Source organism: Lissotriton vulgaris, unplaced genomic scaffold (genome assembly GCF_964263255.1).
Source record: "Lissotriton vulgaris unplaced genomic scaffold, aLisVul1.2 SCAFFOLD_590, whole genome shotgun sequence".
Taxonomy (NCBI): domain Eukaryota; kingdom Metazoa; phylum Chordata; class Amphibia; order Caudata; family Salamandridae; genus Lissotriton; species Lissotriton vulgaris.
In genome coordinates, this window is record NW_028245615.1 from 325,623 (window position 1) to 348,187 (window position 22,565).

Consider the following 22,565-nt stretch of genomic DNA (forward strand, 5'->3'; position numbering starts at 1 on the left):
AGGGAAGTCTGCTGCTGGTATTCAAAGTGCATGTTTCAGTCTGCATGTCTGAATTTTTTTAATGAAATAGAAGAGGATTTGAGAAGTCACTCAAAATGATCCCTAATTTTTCTTTCTGCAGCACTAATCATACTTTCTATGGCAAAATGAACCCCCTCATTTTGTTCCTTTTTAAATTAAATGTTTTCAGACTTACCACTTCATTCCAATCAAGATGGCTTCTGGTGTGCCATACTTTTGTCATAAGTAAGACTGTTAGCGCTCTAGTTGTTCTTTAGAACACTCTGAGACATTCTGTCATTGGGCTATACTTGGGCTACATCTGGGTGATATTTGGGCTACATTTAGGCTCTTTTGTCTCTGGTGGCCATCTTGGGAGACTGCATGTCAGAATTTTTTAATGAAATTGAAAAGGATTTGAGAAGTCACTCAAAATGTGCCCTAATTTTTCTTTCTGCAGCACTAATCATACTTTCTATGACAAAATATCCCCCCTCATTTTGTTCCTTTTTAAATTAAAGTTTTAAGAGTTACCACTTTATTCCAATCAAGATGGCTTCAGGTGTGCCATACCTTTGTAGTAAGTTGGACTGTTAGCGCTCTAGTTGTTCTTTAGAACACTCTGGGACATTCTGTCATTGGGATATACTTGGGCAACATCTGGGTGATATTTGGGCTACATTTGGGCTCTTTTGTCTCTGGCGGCCATCTTGGGAGACTGCATGTCAGTATTTTTTAATGAAATAAAAGAGGTTTTGAGAAGTCACTCAAAATGTGCCCTAATTTTTCTTTCTGCAGCACTAATAATACTTTCTATGGCATAATATACCCCCTCATTTTGTTCCTTTTTAAATTAAATGTTTTAAGAGTTACCACTTTATTCCCATCACGATGGCTTCAGGTGTGCTATACCTTTGTAATAAGTAGGACTGTTAGCGCTCTAGTTGTTCTTTAGAACACTCTAGGAGGCTGCAGTAGAACACAAAGGAATCAACTGACAGTCTCTGTCCTTGTTGGATGTACATGTTTTACTGAGAATGTCAGACTTCATTCTCACATGACTGAGAAAGATAATGTGAATTTACAGAAAATATGCTTTCAGTTTAGCTTATAGATCCCCTTCCAAACCACTGTGGGAAAATCATGAGATATTAGTTTTCTTTTAAACATGATTCCTGATATCACAGCAGAAGGCTTTTTTCACATGGTAAAATCACCTTAGAACACACCAGTATTCCTAAAATAAGTATGGTACCATCAACACATGATTTATAATGTAACTAAAGTCCTAAAACCTTCTATTAACTACAATGCTTTTTAATGAGGTGCTATCATGTATATTGGTCCCAAGATGGCTGCCAACACTTCTTGGATGAAGTGCTGACAGCCAATCAGATCAGATGTGTGGTTAGGCTCCGCCCATATATATATATTTTTTTTAACGTAAATTACTCAAAGTCCACTGGAGCACATATCTTGAGACATAGCAAAGGCACATCGGGCTACCAGTCCCTACAATTTTGCCAAGTTTTGTGGAAATCCATTCAGCCGTTCGGGCTAAAAGTGAGTCCAACCGCCCTATGGAAATTAACATGGTGAAAACACGTTTTGGGACCCCCCTTTTATCTCGGCCCCTGCTTGACGAATCCCCCCCAAACTTTCAGGGAAGGAGTGGAGCGCAGCGAGGCAAATTTAAAGAAAATTACAGGTAGATTCCTCAACCGGCGCCAAAGTTATTCCCAATAGAATGTTGCGGATTTCCTATAGAAAACAATCCTAACTATAACTACCTACTGGCGTCCGCCAGTAGGTAAGATATATATATATATATATATATATATATATATATATATATATATATATATATATATATATATATATATATTGCAACTGCTCCTTTGAATATCTTTTCCTGGATTTTAAAAGCAGGAACGGACCACGTTTCTGTGCAAAGTTGTTGTTTTATTCCAAACTTAGGGACGATTAGGTTTGCGGTGAATCCGCATCCTCCGGGCCGGCGGAAGCCACCCCCGGCCCGAAGGATGTGGATTCACCGCCACGGTGATAGATAAGACCCCACGCCAGATTAGGCTGGCAGTAGTGTCGGGAAGACCGTCCGCAGCTTTTCCGTCGTGGTCCCGTGGCAGAAAAGCTCTAATATGGTGGCGGTGTCTATCAGACACTGCCAGCCATATTAGGATGCATGGGGAAACATGCTTTTCCACGGCGGCTTTTCCGCCGTTGAAAAGCATGTGGTCTTTTCAGTTTGGGGGCCCCTTGCGGGCCACCAGGGTGTCAGGGAGTGGGGGGTGAACATGGGGGGTACCTATGGTACCCCCCTGCATTTGCTTGCACATAGCGGCAGGCACCGTGCGGTGCCTGCCACTTTGTGCATGCAAATGCACTGCATGTATTTTTAGCATTGCAGCGGGTGCAGCTTCAAGCAGCACCTGCCGCAATGTTAAAAATACAGGATGTGACCACCTGGGTGGCGGTCACATCCGAATTCGCACAGAGGGACCGCTGCTGCCCCTGCGGACGGTCCCTCCACCTCTGGGTTGGCGGACGGACGCAGGTCCGTCCGCCATCATAATTACCCCCTTAGTCGGCCATGACGCGTTTCGGTCCCTCCTGGACCTTGATCACATGACACCGCTCTCTGGCCTCAACCACCATTTTGTATATATTTTAAGTGTTTTTTAAAGTGACAGTTCAAAAACAAGCGTTACTTCCAAAGAGTTACTAGACAGTGAAAACATAATACCAAAAAATAATAAATAATTAGATTTTTGCCTTTTAAATGTTTGTTTCTATGTTAATAAATAGAATACTCTATGAATATGTATATGCAGGCCTCGATAAATACATACATATATAAATATATAAATACATAATTTAAGGCAATAAATATATTTTCAAACTTTTAAAAACCATTTCAATTTAAAAAGGCAACCTACTGTAGTAACAAAACACAGACTTGACAATTTTCTGTATAAAAACAATATGATTTAGACTTATCATTGTTTTTCTTTTGTACCTTAGTATAATTGCTTAAATGCAATAACATAATTGGCGAGGCTGTATGTTTATCATGATGTGATATCACTCTTGTCTAAGCCAATATATGGGCGCTGTTTTGGTCCCTTATACCTAGTGCAAAATTGGTGCTTAAAAAGCCTTGATTTTTCCTGTATTCAGGGTTGAATCTATTAAGTGACCTAAATATTGTGCAAGAATCGCAATAATATTGTTCTATTGCCACCCTATGTGCAAAAAAGTGCAAGTGCAAATTAAATGTTATTAAAAAACCCAGATTGTATCGGTTTTTAGTTCAGAAGGCAGTATTTAAACCTCTTTGGCTAAAGGTATATTTGACATTTCTTCAAGTCTATTTAAGATATATGATGTTCTATATGTCTAATTGCTTAATAATTTCTGTGAAGTTGATTTTTTACTGAGAGGTTTAGAGAGGATTTGAGATGGTAGAAGGAGGAGAATTGATTTAAATGCAAGTGTGTAGGTCTTATGTGGTGTTAAGACCCCCCGGCATCTTGCTATCGAGATCAATTATGTATCTCGTCTCTAGTTTACGCACGGTGCCTTCCCCTATCTCCTCCTCTTCTGTTTATAGGAACTGAATCTATAAGATAATAAGATAAAAATTTCAAGTCGCTATTATGTTTTTCCTGAAAATGTCTGGCGACTGGATAGGTAGGATCTTTATTAGTTATGGCTCTGAGATGTTGCAGTATGCGTTTATTTGCAGGGAGTTTTGTGCTGCCTACATATTTAAGGTTACATGTACATTCTAAAATGTAGACAGCATAGTCAGTTTTGCAATTCAACGCTCGACATATTTTTATCTCCCTGTCACTAAAGGGTGTCTTGTAGGTTTTCATGTTAATGCCATATTGGCAAGCCCTACAATTTTTGCATTTTACAAATCCTTTTCTTTGTGTGAGCCAATTCTGGGTTTCCTGTACTTCTGGACTGCTTGTGACTAGGGTACTGCTCATGGACGCTGCCTTCCTGTAAGTTTCCCCCAGTGTTTTAGGCAAGAATCCTCCTATAATTGGGTTGTCAAGCACTATCGGGCAATTGCGTTGCACTATATTTCTGATGGTTTTATGTTTCGAATTGTATGTGGTAATTAACCGCAATTGCTGTGCTTTCTTTACTTTTTCTGGATTATCTGCCACAGGTTTTAACTTCGTGGTTTTGACTATAGCTGCCTCTATTGTTTTTTTATTGTAGCCCCTAGCTATAAATTTATTTTTGCTCTCCATTTGAGCCTTTTGTAGATCGAGTGGATTGCTACAAATGCGTTTTATTCTCAGCATTTCTCCGTAGGGGATACTATTAATCAAGTGTCTTGGATGGAAACTCGTCGAATGAAGTACTGAGTTTCCTGCTGTTATCTTTCTGAAAAGTCTTGTTTCCAACTTGTTGTTTTTAACATAAATCTCCACATCTAAAAAATGTATCTTGTGGCTATCAATTGTTGCTGTGAAGCTCAAATTAATATCATTGTTATTAATACTGTGGACAAAGTCATGGGCTTCATTGATTGGACCATCCCAAACCACAAAAATATCGTCAATATACCTAAGAAATACTTTGACATTCTTGTCCATTGTTGTTTTGTATGTTACGTGAGGACCAGCTATCCATCGCATATTCCAGAGTGCTTAGGGGCGATCCGGAGGAGAGGCTAGTGGTGTACGATCCATCGTAGATTTCTGTTAAAGGGCTCCCATGAGCCTTCAAGCTGACGTGCTTTTGGAGACGCACCTGCGCGCTGCAGAGGCATCGAGGCCTGTGACGGTTACTTGGCGGTCTTCTCATCCACCCCAAATCCTGTCTCTACTGATGAGGGAAACTATCCCGAAACCCGGGCCATGCCCCAGGTCTAGAGATCCTGGGAACCACAAGTACTTACTTGCACCAACTTTGGTGAACCACTCATGAAATTTTGTTTCAACTCTTCAAACTACATGCACTTCATATACCAGAGTGTTTAGGGGCGATCCGGAGGAGAGGCTAGCGGTGTGCGATCCATTGTAGATTTCTGTTAAAGGGCTCCCATGAGCCTTCAAGCTGATGAGCTTTTGGAGACGCACCTGCGCGCCGGAGAGGCATCGAGGCCTGTGACGGTTACTGGGCGGCCTTCTCATCCACCCCAAATCCTGTCTCTACTGGTGAAGGAAACTATCCCGAAACCCGGGCCATGCCCGGGTCTAGAGATCCTGGGAACCACAAGTACTTACTTGCACCAACTTTGGTGAACCACTCATGAACTTTTGTTTCAACTCTTCAAACTACATGCACTTCATATACCAGAGTGCTTAGGGGTGATCCGGAGGAGAGGCTAGCGGTGTGCGATCCATCGTAGATTTCTGTTAAAGGGCTCCCATGAGCCTTCAAGCTGACGAGCTTTTGGAGACACACCTGCGTGCCGGTGAGGCATCGAGGCCTGTGACGGTTACTTGGCAGCCTTCTCATCCATTCCAAATCCTGTCTCTACTGATGAGGGAAACTATCCCGAAACCCAGGCCATGCCCCGGGTCTAGAGATCCTGGGAACCACAAGTACTTACTTATTTATTTATTTTATTTTACGCATTTATTAAGCGCACTGTCACCATGGCAGGCATCCTGGCGCTGACTGAGTCTGATGGAGTAGGGAAGTCAAAAAGCAACGGGAACAAAAGGTTAACGGACAGTTGATGTGGGAAAGAGCCAGATTTTAATCCTTTTCCTGAAAGGCAGAAGTTCAGAAATGTGTCTAATTTCCGCTGGAAGCGTGTTCCAAAGCTTGGCAGCTGCCACGTTGAAAGATCTGCCTCCGGATCTGATCTTTTTAAATCTGGGAAGCACAGCCAGCTTAGCTTCAGAAGAATGAAGCTGCCTAGCTGGGGTGTACCAAGCAAATTTTGATTGGAGGGAGGCAGGGCCTATTGCATGTAACGCCCTAAACACTATACATAGGGCTTTGAATTGTACCCTCTGCCTCACCGGTAGCCAGTGGAGTTTACTAATTGAGGAGGCTCCATTTGCTCTTCTAGGAAGCCCCAACGCCAGTTTTGCAGCTGCTGATTGGACTTTTTAGAGTCTATCAAGCAGGAACCCAGGGTAATTCAGCAACAGGGCGTTACAATAGTCTAATCGACTAATGATGGTACATCGTACCACTTGGGCACGTGCCTGAATGGGGAGGAGAGGCAGTACCTTCCTTAGGGAGCGGAGGATGGTGAAGCAACAAGCAGTAGTTTTTTGAATGTGCGTCTCCATACTGAGTCCCTGATTCAGCACAACCCCAAGGTTGCGAATTGTGGCTACTGGACGAACTGTGGTCCCAATTTCGGGTGGCCAGAAGTTGTCTGGAAAAGGCCGAGGAATCTTAGTGCCAGTGCTAAAGAGTACCTCCGTTTTCCCTGAAATGAACTGGAGGGAATTGTTTTTTAGCCAGCGAGAGGTGAACCAACTTTGGTGAACCACTCATGAACTTTTGTTTCAACTCTTCAAACTACATGCATTTCCTATACTAGAGTGCTTAGGGGCGATCCGGAGGAGAGGCTAGCTGTGTGCGATCCATCGTAGATTTCTGTTAAAGGGCTCCCATGAGCCTTCCACCTGACGAGCTTTTGGAGACACACCTGCGCGCCGGAGAGGCATCGAGGCCTGTGACGGTTACTTGGCAGCCTTCTCATCCATCCCAAATCCTGTCTCTACTGATGAGGGAAACTAGAGATCCTGGGAACCACAAGTACTTACTTGCACCAACTTTGGTGAACCACTCATGAACATTTGTTTCAACTCTTCAAACTACATGCACTTCATATACCAGAGTGCTTAGGGGCGATCCGGAGGAGAGGCTAGAGGTGTGCGATCCATCGTAGATTTATACAAACACTGGGTAGCAAGCTGCAATCAAAATATATTATCGAAGCAATTGCATTGACCTCAAGCACTGTGCTTAGTGGGCCCTAGATGTTTCAACATTTAAGCATCACAGCCCTCTCTCAAAGGAAACAAACGCTAATATATGACTGCAGATCTCCACAAACCATGGTCTCCCTCTTTGCTTCTTCTATGAGCGTAAAACCCTATTCACAATAGGTGGATCGCAATCTACTTTGGTAGAAAAGAATGGGGTAGTGCTATCTCATGAGTGGGTTCCAATACCCGATCCATCTACCAAAAGTGATGACAGTATTTTTTGCCACATTTGGTGCAAGAATATTTTGTACTCTGGCAACAAATAATTTAGCTGATATTGTGCATACATAGGCCATATGCAAATCAGTCTTGACCCTGTGCCTCATGGGAACAGTCCAGCCCGAACTGCCAAGCAGTGTCTTCCCTGGACTGGAATCAAGCATCCTAGGACCGCCGCTTTCTGGCTATCAGCTATCATCAGCCAGGATATCTTGTCTCCAGTGGCGTAGTGAGCACGGGACCCACGCCTGGGCATACCCTTCCAACATAGATCTGTGACTGATTTGCATATGGCCTTGTCTGAACTGTGGTGGCGTGGTGTGCAAAATAACGATGGATTAAACCCAGATCTGTGACTGGGGGGGGAATGTTTTGCCAATGTGCAACATTCCGTCAATCATCTTGTGTGTTTTGCTGTTTGCCCTATGTGGGAAGGGTATGCCCAGACGTGGGTCCCGTGCTCACTGTGCCACTGGAGTCAAGCTATCCTGGCTGATAACGACTGATAGCCACAAACCGGTTCTAGGATGGTTGATTCCGTTCCAGGGAAGATATTGCTTGGCAGTTCGGGCTGGACTGTTCCCATGAGGCACAGGGTCAAGACTGATTTGCATACGGCCATGCCTGAACGAATATCTGACATAATATCGACAGACAGAATATCGAACTACAAAAATATCGGAACAAAAATATCGACATCAAAAATATCGGAATCATATCTTCATAAAGGTAAGTACAAAAATATCGAAAAAATAATATCGTAGTAAAAGAATATCGGAATTAAAAATATCGTTTTTTTAAATGTATTAATAATAATGTAAAAATAATTTTAAAATACATATAATTTTACAAATATTAAATAAAAATATTAAAACAAAATTAAAACTAATACATATACATTTAAAATAAATAAAACACTTAATAATTTAATGTAATTTTATTTTTTTTAATGTTATTTAATTGATTTAATGTAATTTTTTTTGTTTTTACCCTGTACGCCTGTACCCCAAAAACCCAAAACTGACCCTGAACCCTAAAAATATCCCTGTACCCCAAAAACCCAAAACTGACCCAGAACCCTAAAAATACCCCTTTACCCAAAAACTGAAAACTGACCCTGAACCCTAAAAATACCCCTTTACCCAAAAACTGAAAACTGACCCTGAACCCTAAAAATACCCCTTTACCCAAGAACTGAAAACTGACCCTTATCCCTAAAAATACCCCTTTACCCAAAAACTGAAAACTGACCCTGAACCCTAAAAATACCCCTTTACCCAAAAACTGAAAACTGACCCTGAACCCTAAAAATACCCCTTTACCCAAGAACTGAAAACTGACCCTGAACCCTAAACATACCCCTTTACCCAAAAACTGAAAACTGACACTGAACCCTAAAAATACCCCTTTACCCAAAAACTCAAAACTGACCCAGAACCCTAAAAATACCCCTTTACCCAAGAACTGAAAACTGACCCTGAACCCTAAAAATACCCCTTTACCCAAAAACTGAAAACTGAACCTGAACCCTAAAAATACTCCTTTACCCAAAATTAATTAATATTATTTAATTACCAATTAATTATTAATTAACAATAACATTAAAGTAAATATATTAGCACATTAGCTGTAATTAATTCAATTTAATAATTAATATTATTTTTCCTAATTAATTAATTAAGAATAACACAATTTTATATATTAAATAAATTACTATAATTAATGTAATTAACTAATTAATATTAATTAATTACCAACTAATTAATAAATAAAAATATGTACAAAATTATATTAATTAATTAACTAATTAATATAAATTAATTACCAATTAATTATTAATTAAAATATGTACAAGCTAATAATAATTAATTAATTATTATTAAAGTACTTCCCACCCTATTCCCCTATAAACCCATAACCCGCTACAGAACATATTTATCAATTAATCAATGAATTAAAATTAATTAAAAATTAATTCTCAATTAATTAATTAATAATTCCTACTAATTAATAATTAATTTAACATAATTAAATTACTTCCCACCCTATTCCCCTATAAACCCACAACCCGCTACAGTAGTAAAAGACAATATTTAATTAAATTACATTAAAAATAAATAATAAAACATAATAAATACAATATAATATACACTAAATTTATTTAAAAATTGATATTAGTAACATCGAAGTTATTTATTACGATATTATTGACATCGATATTTAAAACTTCGATATTACTGATATCATACTAATATCGATATTAAGACTGTCGATATTACTTACCTTCGATATTTTGTCCCATCGATATTTAAACTTCGATATTATTGTATATCGATATTTAAAACTCGATATTTTGTCTGTGTACCGTCTGAACTGGGGTGGTGTGGTGAGCAAAATACCGATGGATTAAACCCAGATCTGTGACTGGAGGTGAATGTTTTACCAATGTGCAACATTCCGTCCATCATCTTGTGTGTTTTGCAGGAGGCATTGTATGCTCCATAAAAGCAGTTCCATGGGAAGATGAAGCAAGGGATGGGAGGACCTTGCTGTTTCTATGGGCTGCTTCAGTCTTTCATCTAGCACTCACCATTTAAACAAGAGATGTTCGCTTCCAGCGACTGGTTTATATAATGATTGATGTTCTGGAGATGACTGGGATCATTTTCTTACTTTGACACATTCTAGTGTTCACTGTCAGTAATATGATTATAATCGTAGCAATGTTTGCAAATTTCATTAATAAAATTAAAAAAAATAGGAAGGATTCTCTTTTTCTAGGGGGTCACCCATAGGTGTAATTACCGCAGGGTTTGGAGTGTAGGGTTGATTGAAGCTACCGTCCTAGGACTATGGGGGAAGGCAGCGGGTTTGGAGCCTTTCCTGCCCCATGGCTCCCCAATGATGGTTTGGGGGAAAACCAGATTTGAATTTTAAGTGCATGATAAGGAAGACAGGACTCGGACTTCATTATGGTAGGGAAATCATGTGTGGTATCAAGAACAACTGGTCTCTTAACATCACAAATTACCTTTTTCTTCTTTAATCAGAAACTGAGGTGCTCAACTCAGTGTATGTTTCACCTCTTCAACTTCTGTAGTGAAGCATAAGACCATCATACACAACTGATTGATCATATGTAAGTTAGACACAATGGCTCATTGCCATTTTCAATAAATCAAGTGGCCTATAGCCTCTTGCTGCTGGATGCGTTTTGGAGAATACTTTTAAGGTTTCAAGTTATTGGTACTTCTGCTCACCCTTATACTATGAGTACCATAATGGTAGAATGTTTCTGAATAAAGCATCAAAATGATAACAAATGTCCAACATTCAAACAATGTTCCTCAGGTTTTCTAATTGGGCACATTGAAAATCCATGGTTTATATGTGCTTTTCCAAAATATAACTACCCAGAGTGCAATACATGAATGGTTCTGGAGCAGAATTAAGGTCTAGTAGTTGGGATGAGGTCTCAAACACCTGACAGGTCAATTTGAACACCATGTAAAACTTCGAAGTGCAATGTTCAAACCCTAATGGGAAGGATCCTACCTAAAAAGATCCAACCCTGATTCAACAGCTAGCACAAAGGGTAGGCCAAACCAGTGTGTTATGCAGGCCTGGAAGTGAGGTTCCAGACTATCTGTATGCTGCTGTGCTTTACCAGTAGATGCCTTGCAATCCTCTGTCATCCATTTACATGGTTGAATATACAGTTTAATCACTGGAAGTTAGGCTACTTATCCAACATCTGTCTTCACCAGTGGAAGTTGTTGTTGGTGGACATAGGAAGGCGCAAGAGTCCTTGCCTATACTTTCTGAAAGCAACTAAACATGCTTTTTATAATCATCATTATAATACAGAAGGCATTCTCCATCATGCTTTGCTCTGTTAATACAACACAAAGAGGCATTGAAAGTTGGCATGTTCTTGATAACTGCACTGCTGTGGTGATCATGCAATCTGACTTTTGGAGCAAATGCCAACAAAGCTCCAGGGGCCTCAATTACAAGAAACGGACACATCGTCTCGTTAACGCAGCTATGCATCAGTTTTCTTGCACCTGCAAGAGAAACCCTTGCGCCACCATGGATGCGCCATATTTTTTAGCGCATGGCTGGAGTTGGCGTGTAAACCGATGCAACTTCAGCAATGCATCAAAATACAGAGATGATGCGTCGGTTTTAAGTGACACATTGTCTACTGTATGGGGACCAATATAATAGAGCATCGAAACGTGGAAAACTCACTTTGTGCTCAATTACATTTATTTTGTATGTCATGCATACATGTAGGCAGAGTATAGTTATGCGTACCACTATGCTCACTTGTATGCTTGACATAAGACAGTAATGTTGCAAAATGTGACATTTGCTGTCTCACCTACCTTATGTATGCACTTACCTGTTGCGGGACGTCATTTCCATAGTAGGAACTCCCTTCCGCTGGTCAACTTCTACTGCAACAGCCAATGCATCATTCCTTCGCTTAGGTTTGGAAGGTGTAAGGATTGCGCTGCATTGTCAGCGCAGCGACAGGCTACGTGAAAACAAAGTAATAAATACCACTGCGTCAGTTTCAAGGTAGACGTTTCCGAATCAGCGCCTACCCTGCATAAATTAAAACCCCAGGCAGTGCAAGTGATTTTCACGCAGGTGAAAACTGACACAACCTGTACAAAAGTGAAGCATCTGCATCCATGTAAATATGAAGCAGATGCGCCTCCGCCATTGTGTCAAAAAAGGGACGCAATGGTGGGGCAAGACAACATAAGCCCCCCGAAATGGGGATTCACGTCCAGTGAATCGCCTTCAACAGAGAGTATGCCCTGCAACCTAGACTTAGAGAGGCCCTCAAATGGGACTTAGCTTGTTTGTAGAGTTAAATTTTTGTTGGGCTGTTGTTCAATCCAGTTACTTTTAAAATGTTTGCTTCTATTTAGGTATTTCAATTTTTTCAGTTTATTTAGTATCCATTAAAAAATTGCAAAACAGTGCCAAGGATATAAATGGTGATATAAAACAGAATCTTCAGGAATGAAGCTGTAAAACCTCTTAATCTTAATGGACCAAAGAAAATCCATTAATGATGCTGTTCATTTATTTAATTACATTCACAATAATAATATACAGCACGGAACAGTTTCAGTAAACACAAATCATATGAATGATTAAAGAGCAGTCAAAGAGCCCTCTCAGTTAATACAGCAGCCCTGCTGAGAAGCAGGAGCTACACTTATAGAAAATCCCAGCTGTGAAATCAAAGTAACAAAGGAAGCATCATATAGCTAAGAACACAGTCTGCAACACCAGAAATGAAGAAATAAGGTTCTATCATTCTGGTATTATAGTCTCATCTTAGCTGACATCAGCATCAGCAGGGAAGTTAGCTTCCTCCACCTACTTTTGTCCTGAAAAATGCATTTACCTCTTTGTAAGCTGCTTAAGGCAGAAACATGTTGACACACAAGGGCATCAGGGTTTAAGAAAATACACTTTTGATATTACATTTGTAGTAGGGGCCTTAATAAAGTCTGATTGCACAGCCCAATAAGTTGGGCATTTTGCAACATCGTCAGGAACCAAGGGACAGCCCTGAGCCAAGAAACACATTCACAGGCATCAACTGTAAGTAGGTTGTGGGCTTCAGAGTAACTCATAGAATCTTCTTGACAGACTGGCATGTTGTGGATGGCATCTCAGACTTCACTACCAAGGGATGTCTTCCTATACAGCAGCTAAACCAATGATGAAGTCCACTACCTTTGGTCAAAGAGGCTTTGATGCCCATTTAATGGACGTTAAATTTAGAGGCCATGTATCAGTAAACACTCAAAGTAAGATGCTCCTGTGGGTCTTAGATGGGGTGCACAGCATGATTGACTAGCATTCTTTAACATGTCCATAAACAAAACACCCAAACTAATGTTAAAGATATAAAAGTTAATTGTCAAAGATATACAAGTGAAAGGGCCGGGCCCATAAGTTCTGGACCTATTTTAGAAATGCAATTTGATGGTTCTTTTTCGCAGTATGAAAGCGTGGGGGAGAGAAAAGTCCTTAGGGAGCCAATCAATTAATCTATAATCCACTTAGACACATAGTAACTACAGACAACTACTTATAGTTAGTTTAATTTAATACAAAGCCAAAAACAACTGAACATAAAGGCACCTCAATACGAGGGTATACAAATACATCAGAATCATCATAAAGCCAAATCTGCGTATCCATTTCAGACGATGCAGCATGAATAAAACATTTAGTTTAAGAAGTAGATAGGTTGCAGAAAATCAGATAGCATGAGTCCAAGTTCCCTTGCATTGGAGGTTGGTGAGTGAAAAACATTAAATCTATCTCTACACTAACTCTAAAGTGACTTTCCTACTTAAACAGTGCCAGGAAGAAGGATACATTGTGTCACAATGTGGAGTCTTCCTAAGAAGTCTCACCACCATCAATGGGTCATGTAGCATAAAGCTACTGAGACAGAGCTAGCTCCAAGTTGCTCTCTCTCCAAAAGCAAAGGAAGCAGTTGTGCCTCTCCCTAATCCCAACAGCACATTATTCATAGGTGACATTCCCAAGATTCATTGCGATGCACGCCATCCGCTTCAGGTACAATCCTGAAGGCATTTTTCCACAAGACAATGGTGTTCTTTCCTTGCTTCATTTTGTCCTTCGTTTCCAGGCCTTCTCCTGTATGAAGCACAGCGACTTTCCTTTATCGACTCAAGCCACACAATTGTAACTTCTCCTCTCCTTGCCTGACTACTAAAACAAAGACATTATTCTAGCTAACAAGAGTGCCTCTTTCACCTGCAACACAAAACGTGAGAAAGATTAAATTCCACAGCACACATTAACTTATTAATTATTAAATATTCAGCTTATTAATTCTAAAATGAGAGTTTCCTGGGAACTGCATTTCTGCTAACATAAGAAAACATAATATGAGCTTTACAAAATTGCATGGAAATTAAGACACTTATGGTGAATACATCTACCTACACGTAAAACGACACAATTAATAAACACATTTAGTACTTGAACAATTGTCCGCTTCGCAACACAAGTTCTTCACGTTAATGCTTTCTGCTAGTTAGACTCACTTTCTACTATGAATCTCCATGTTACCCTTCAATGGCCCAGAATACATCATGTTTCGGGTTAATACATTTCAAATTCTAACATGCCCCGTTACTACAGCAAAGGATTATATGCCGATGTGCTCTACACGTGTGATAATAATGCACCCCTACAAATAAAAAGGGATTTCCGCTACATCACAAGTTAAGAGTCTTTTCATATGGGAAGTACAATACTTCTGTTTTTAACATCCAGGTAAACATTAATTTCTTGCTGAAATTCATCTCTATAGTACCAAACTGTTAAAAAAGAGCACCTTTTTCTCTTTTTTTTATCCTCATATCACCAAAAAGCATGTGCAATACTTTGTATTGCCACCCTTTTGACCTGTGCACCCTGCAGCCTCTGCATTTGCTTCAGTCTGTAAACCTTGCCAGACCCGCACCTTTGTTGGTGTCCTGGTGTAATGATTGCACCAAGAGAGGATATTTGAGCCCCAAAGCTCTACTCCATGTCTGTAAGTCTAGCCAAATATTAAGGTTGTTCTCCTTCCCCACTGCCTGATCTAAACGGGCAATTTGAATGGCTGCCTTTACCCAATCTTCCACCTTCGGGGGCAAGGGATCCCTCCATTTTATGCAGATTTCTCTCCGAGCTATCAGGATCAGATAAAGCAACTGCCCTCTATGTGGATTCTTCAGCCTCTTACTGATTGTGCCATTGTCTCCAAATAAAACATGCGCCATGTTCAGTGTAATTTCTCTTCCAAAAATCCCCATAAAAGCATTCTCGAGTCTACCCCAATAGTCTCTTAACTTCCGACATTCAAAGAAGATAACCGGGTCTGGTGGCTCAGTGGACTAATGCGTCCATTGCAGGGGCCTGTGTTCGACCTCATGGTCACAGGTTCAAATCCCGGGGGTTCACTCAGCCTTTCATCCAACTGAGGTCGATAAAATGAGTACCATTGAGTTGGGTAACAATAAACATCTGTTATTCAGCGCCAAGATACCCAAGGGTGGACGTGCGCTTTACAAATACACATGTTATGTTATGTTATGTTATATGTAGGTCAGTGGCTCTTATAGAGTTACACCATTGACACTTGGGGGGAGCAGTAGGGGCAAACTTTGCTATCTTAGCCAGTGTCCAATAAAGGTGATTTATGGTAAAGAAGTGATTCCTTTTCAGGTTAGCCGGTGTTACAAATTTGTATATGTCACACTCCAGAGGAGCCCCATTCCAAACTGAAAGTTGCGGTAAGCACTCCTTCTCATCTGCCTCCAAGAGCTTCTCATACCACTTAGAGATTTCCTTATTCTTAAGATTAATATCTTGACGAGAAAGCTCCATTTCCCAGTCACAACAGGTTTCTTTATTTTCGGACGTGAACCGTGAGGTTAGTTGAATATATTTAAACCTGGAAAAATCATTCCCAATCTTTGTTCTTAGGGCCTCCCAAGGGTGAACAACCCCGATGATATCAAGTCTGATCATTTTGCCCTCCTGATTGGAATGCGCAAGCTATCTTTCAAGCATAACGGAGTCCCCGGAGATTCCCAGATTGGGGCAAAGTCTGAATAAGAATAGTGACCCCACCTACTTCTAACCCTATACCATAAATAGAGGGCAGGCGTCAATATTTTTAGGCATACTTTTTTGAAGTACCTAGGGGCACTGAATTTGTACAAATAACCATCTCCACCTTCCTGCCTCACCATTTCGCCCAAAAACCTCCCCCAGGTTGAATCATCGGTCTTCGCAAGCAGCATCCGGATGTTTTTAAATTGGAAGGCTGCACAATACCAATTAATATCTGGGAGGGCCAGGCCTCCTTTAATAAGCCTCCACCTAAGTTTTTTCCATGCCAGCCTTACACCCTTATAAACCCATCTAAAATGTACAATATTCCCCTGGATTTTACTGATACCTAGCCTGGGAAAACCCAGGGGGATTGCATTAAAAAAATAGGTTAATTTGGGGAGTATAACCATTTTGATTAGGTTGACCCTTACGTAGATGGTTAGAGGGAGGTTTGTCCATCTTACCAACAATCAATCTAGTTTTTTTGCAACCCTATTTAGATTCGTCTGTGGGATCTTATCTATTTCTTTAACAATTATGATGCCCAGATACTTAAAATCCTGACTAACTCCCCCTCCCAGTCCTGTATGTTCCATCACATCGCCTCGATTTTGGATGTATTAACTAGATACCCTGATAGAGATCCAAACTCCTCTAACAGATTTTCAACCCTTGGTATTGCCACGGCTGGGTCAGCAGTATATAACAGGAAGTCGTCCGCATATAAGGTGACCTTGCTGCTACAATGGTGTGATTTAAATGGAGTTATTGAGGTATCTGATCTTATCTCCTGGGCTAATGGCTCTATATATAGGTCAAATAATAAGGGAGAAAGGGGGCAGCCCTGTCTTGTTCCTCTCAATATATTAAAACTAGATGTTAAGGTTCCATTTAGCAATATCCTGGCAGAGGCATCCTCATTGTATTTTTCTAAAGTGTGTAAGGAGATAGACCCAAAATCCATTATTCTCAACACTTCCCAACACACTCTATTGAACGCCTTGGTCATGTGAAAAGCCACCACGACCAAGGGCTCGACTCGAACAGATGCAAGATCTATTGTGTCTATGAGTTGTCTGTTCTTGAATATATCTCTTGGGGATAAAGACTTTCTGATCTAAATGGATCAGTTGTGGCACGATCTTGGCCTGTCTCCCGGCCAAAATGCTCATGAAGATCTTATAATATGCATTCAGCAGGGAGATCGGTCTGTAAGAATCTGCTCTCAAGGGATCTTTTAGTGGGTTTCAGGAAAAGCACAATTGTTGCCTCTTTACAGGACCCCCAGTTGATAGACCGAATTAAACAGAGTTTCCATTATCGGGACTAATTCCTCAATTAGGAGTTATACACCTCATTTGGAAGCAAATCTGGGCCTGCTGCTTTATTACTCTTGCTTTTTCTGAGACTCAAACAAATCTCGTCCTCAGTTATTGGGGTGTCCAGCAGTTCACGGCTATGTGATGTTATGGTAGATAAGAATTTTTCCCTTAGCTATGTTTTAAGGGCCTCAGGATCCAGGAAGATCTCTTCCTTATATAACTCAGAGAATAGAGCAGGTAAACAGGTTTGCATATTCTTCGCTTTATTAGATGTATCTCCATTATCGTTTATAGTTAGTTCATTTATATGATTCCTAGCCCGATCTACTCCAGCCTTCCATGCCAGGACTGCGCCTGATTTTTCTCCATACTCGAAGTTCTGCATTGATTTTGCAAACCATTGTGCTTTGCACTTCTGATCTAACTTGATCCTGTAGTCCTGACGAGCCTCATCCAGCTGCCTCTGCGCCTGTAGCTTTGCCTCAACCATCTCCGGATTTAACCAGGATAGATCTGCCTCTAATTGGCCCAATTTTTTTTAAGTTTTGGGATTCCTCTCTATTCTTGATGCCTGTGAAACTGTGCAAGGTGCCCCTCATATCTAATATCTATTCATCTCTACTGAGGTTGTATCGAGTGTCTCCATTATCTTCGGAATTCCCTGCACCAAAGTATAAGTTCTTAAAGACACTTCCTCCAGTTTCTGGGCTAGTACTGCGCAGGAGGCCTGAAGCGCCACTTGATTGTTTTCGGAGACTGTAAACCTGTTTACCATCTCCCCTTGAGGGCTAGAAGAATATCCGCCAGAGACCCAGGGCTTGTCGTAGGAGTATGATGTGGGCTCACTGCGCACTGTGTTGGTGCTGGCTGGCCGTCCTGGTTATCCCCTACTTGTGGCTCCAATACAATAGATCTATTTGAAGTAGGAATTGCGGGGTGCAAGATCATCTTGGAGCTACTGGGATCCTCTATAGTTACCTCAGGCAGATGTGGAGGAGCTTGGGAGGTAGGGAGGGATGGGGGGGGGGGATTACTCCCGATGTGTCTCAAAGCTGACTTGCCTCCATCCTATTTAAGACAAAACTATAAGCGCCTTCCTTAATGAGAGCTGAGGCTGAGGCAGGTGTAGCGAGAACTTTGACATAGGATTTTAAAGAAGGTGTAAGCTTCAATCTTGGTACAGAGGCCTTTTTCCCTCTACCTCTGCCTGTACACCTGGGGCTCTTGGCTCCTACAGAGAACTCTACTCTTTCCTCCCTCTCCCACTCCTTTCCTCTTTTTTTGACCCTCGGGTGACTTAGGTCTATTACAAATGCTCATGCTATTTGAAGGGGGGGGGAATGAATAGTTGCTTCAGGAAGAGAAAGAAATAGTGTAGCCCTTGTATGGAGTGTATACCTGCACACTTTCCCTGCCAATGGGTCAAATCTTGTCTGCCGGCCCTTACTCCTCTCCATACGGTGCTGGCCTCTTTCTCCTCCTGACTCCCCCACTCATGAAGCGCTTCCTAGATCCTCCGCACTGACCACGGGAGGTGCATACTCCGTTGTGTAACCAGGTGGGGACGGGGGGCAAACACCAGACCTACAGCTTCAACTCCTTCCTGGGCCGAAATCCCACCTTCTATCGATCCGCTTCTGGCCTCAGTCCTTGCCGCCCCATTTCCGACCTTGGAGGCATTTCCCCCCAGACTTGCAATCCCAGGTTTGCCACTGCAAATCCACTCTGCAGTGTCTGGTGCTGACTCTGCCTCTGAGAGCCAGAGAGCCCGGATCTGGAAGTGAACAGTGTGGCAACGATGCCACTCCCGAGCTGCTTCCTCCCACCGTGGGGCTTGTAGCGCGCAGGATCCCTCCCATGGATCTGAAGCCATCAGCAGTCAGGCTGGTCGGCCGTCTTGCGAGAAGAGAAAAAGGTATCACAGGGGGAAGTGAAGAGGGAGCAAGGAGCAGGGAGTGAAGGAGGGCCCCTAGGAAGCCTAGGATTTACCGTGCCCGGTCAGAGGGACTGTCGACCCGCAGCTGCTTTGCTGACGGCCGCCATGTTCCCACCTTTTTTCTCAGTTGCATTCTTTCATGGTGTGTGATAAAAGTCAGGTTAGAGTAAGACCTGAAGATAGTAGTGAGTCTGTTATCATCTCAGAACTTGATTAGCTAACAAAGGGAAGTCCTTGGCATCCTTGGCCAACAGGATCACTGATCCTGCCTGACCCCCTGTCAGCTTTTAATATTGTTAATAATGTTAGACCGCTCAGCCTTCTGCACTAGATCAGGGTTAAAAGCAGTACCAAAACTTGGTATACTTTATCCCTACCTGCACATAATCTGCTACTTCAATTCTTCCAATCCTCTTCTAAATCAACTGCTTTTAGTGCTTCCTGAGAATAATTACTATTGTCTAATCTTTTTGAAATGTTCCTAATAGTATGAATTTAACCTATCAGATTCTTTGGCGTTGTCTTTTTCAGCCAACTTGAAGACACAGCTTTTTCTCCAGCTTCTTAAGAAAATGGATGTTATTACTAAGTAATTCAGTAACTTCTTAAGAGATAGTAGAGTGATGGACAACAATATTACATTTAATAATTCTAACATGGGTATGCTGGTCTTTTGCTGTAATGTAGATAGTTAGAGACCAGCTTTATGACTTAGATGCTGGACTCTACTTCATGCCTCCTTTCAAAAACAAGAATGCGGGAGCCATTGTTGACTCACCTCTCCCACGTGTAGGTCAGATTGTAGCTGGTGATAAAACAGACTTTTTCACCTCATGATACACCGTCAAACTTTATAGCATCTTCTTCCTTCACAAAAGATGGCAGCAGTTATTTCCTTTGTTATGTCATGACTTGGCTAGGGAAATGGTTTGTACCTCGGTGTTGAGCATCTCAGACTATGTGTTCTGACCAAGCTCAAGCATTAGCACAGCATTTCTCTACCTTTGAGGTCTTTGCTGTGCTTGCAAATTCAATCCCACCTCCTACAAACATGGTCTTCAACCCACCACAGAGGGCAGCTTATATCCTATTGCTACTGGTGAAAGGTCTGTATGACCCCAGCCCCCCCCCCCCCCCCAGTGATAAAGAGGCTCAAGGGTTTAGGAAGGACCTGAGTTAACATCAGCAGTGTGATGGATCCCATGCAACCAGGGGAACCTTTAGTGTGGGCAACTGAGCACTGGTCATTTCACTGAATGTGCAGCGGGCAGTAGCTTAATGCCCTCTCTGGTCCGATTCCTCATTGTGTGAGATGCATTCTGACACTTCCCTGCTTTTGCTGCTGTGAACCAAGTATCCCAGTAAACTTGTAAATATCTCAGATGCTATGTTCTGAGGGAAGATTGGGAGGATCCTTGAAGATAAGGTTGTGGTCAAGTTCGACGCTGGGTTGTTGAAACTCAAATGTGCAGCATTCAAGACAGAAACCTCTCATCTGTGACCCTCTGAGTGTTCACTTGCACGTGTGTGTGTGTGTGGGAGAGGTATCACTATTAGCTGACATAAGAAGTTTGTTCCAAATGCCTCGCACACCCTTTGGTTTACATTTCATTTGCTTCATGATCACCCTACCACTGTGCTCATGTTGGAAAAGACCCAGTTCCCTTCTTCAGTGGCCTTCTCTGACACAGTTTGAGAGTGAGCAGCAGGCAGGGAGAGGCAAATTAACTGTTTGCGAGCAGAGAGACTTATCTAGTTGACCAATGGACTCATTGACCTGATCTGGCCAGAGCTACTTTAGCCGCTATACATCAAACTGTCTTGTTTGAACCCTTCTATTTCAGGAAATAGCATACAACACACTCACCATAGGTGGTTGCTACCATTGGTGTGTGCACATGTCCAGGCCACCCACCAGCACTACGTGACAACAGATCACCACATTGTAGGGGGAAGGCAAAAGGTACAGTAGGTGGCAATCACAGCCACACTTGAAGTATCATTGTCCCTGACAAGCTGCAGTATCAACAGGAGCTGAGGGTGAAGCTCTGCCACCATAGGCCTTGCTAGGTTAGGCAAAAAGTGGTGTTTTTATTGGCCATGGGAATGTTTATGGGTGACTGTAAATTTGCTGCAAAATATATTTATGTCAGTACATTACCCACACCCTGAGCCCCAATTTCACTTCTTTCTCTCATTATCCAAAAAACGTTAGCCTGCCCAAACAATGACTTATGTGTTTGTTCACCAGAACGCTTGCTTCTCCTCCCCTATTTTTTCCACAGGGTACTCATTCCTTCCACCTCTGTCCCAGGGAATAACAAACAGCGTCAACTTTCTATTCGCCCTGAGCAAAGCAACACAGAACAGCTTTTCACTGTGCATAAGTCAACATTATTGACTGTGTTAATGCTTGCTTTCATTTGCATAACGCTTCCTACTGGTACTGTTAATTTAGGGCAACTTTAAAACGTTACAGTAGCACTCTTTCATCCCTGTTTACTTTCAGAATGTAACCTATTGAAAATCATCCTTTGTCTGGAAGCAGATTACCTTTGTTCAGTGGGAGGTCTGTTACTCTAACACTTCTGTGATTACAAAAATACTGGAGGCAGGAATTCATTGTTTGCCACTCAAGGCAATGAATGTACCAAAATACTCTACTATGAGTTTAGGATTTCATTATTAAATTGTTAATTTCCAGGGAAGGCAAGCGAGATAAGATATCAGGCAAGAAATCACTAATTATTGTACTGCATTATTAGAATAACACTATGAGAGACAGTGAGTAACTGATTTCTATGTAGGCCAAATGTTATCATACTGGTAAAAATAAAACCTTAAATATATTGTACCACGTTAGAATACCTTCTGAAATTAACTAATGTTTGTTTTGATAGGAAACACCATTTCCTGGCACGTATAATGTGCGAGATTTTATCCAGGAAGCTGAATTAAATCCAGTGCGGAGGACCTACAATTTTAAAGGGGAAGGCAGAAGGAAATGCCCTAACATGGGAAGGAGTGGAGAATATTTGATGCCTGGTTGTTACAATGTAATTGAATCCATCCAAATCATAGACAAGAGGCAAAGCACCTACTCATTCAAAAGCACACCAAGAAGCAGCAACTTGTTAGGTGTGAGAGATAAGGTATGTTATTGTTTTTAATTTATATCGTATCAGCGTGAAAAGGTACTTTTATGTAGCGCACAAAGTCAGCTGAAGTGTCTCTAGGCATGTTACGTGTTAAGGATCCTGAAAGGTTAATGGCTTGAAAGTTCACCTGTCATCCCCATCCCATCTGAGGACAGAGGAGAGGCAAGGAAGCCAATCTGTGTCACCTGCGTGACAGGGGTGTGTGGGAGAAAAATGGAGAGGATGGCCTGTAAGCGGGAGAGGGAGTTGGGAGGGA

At 41.5% G+C, this 22,565-nt stretch overlaps 1 protein-coding gene across 1 annotated transcript in view; it reads left to right on the top strand.

Moving 5' to 3' along the window:
* Positions 1-22,565, top strand: part of STPG4 (sperm-tail PG-rich repeat containing 4) — a 342,310-nt gene that overhangs the window by 143,708 nt on the left and 176,037 nt on the right. Inside the window, exon 3 of the mRNA XM_086949125.1 lies at positions 22,052-22,303. Within this exon, the coding sequence (XP_086805251.1) occupies positions 22,052-22,303 (252 nt within the window). The remainder of the gene's footprint in view (positions 1-22,051; positions 22,304-22,565) is intronic.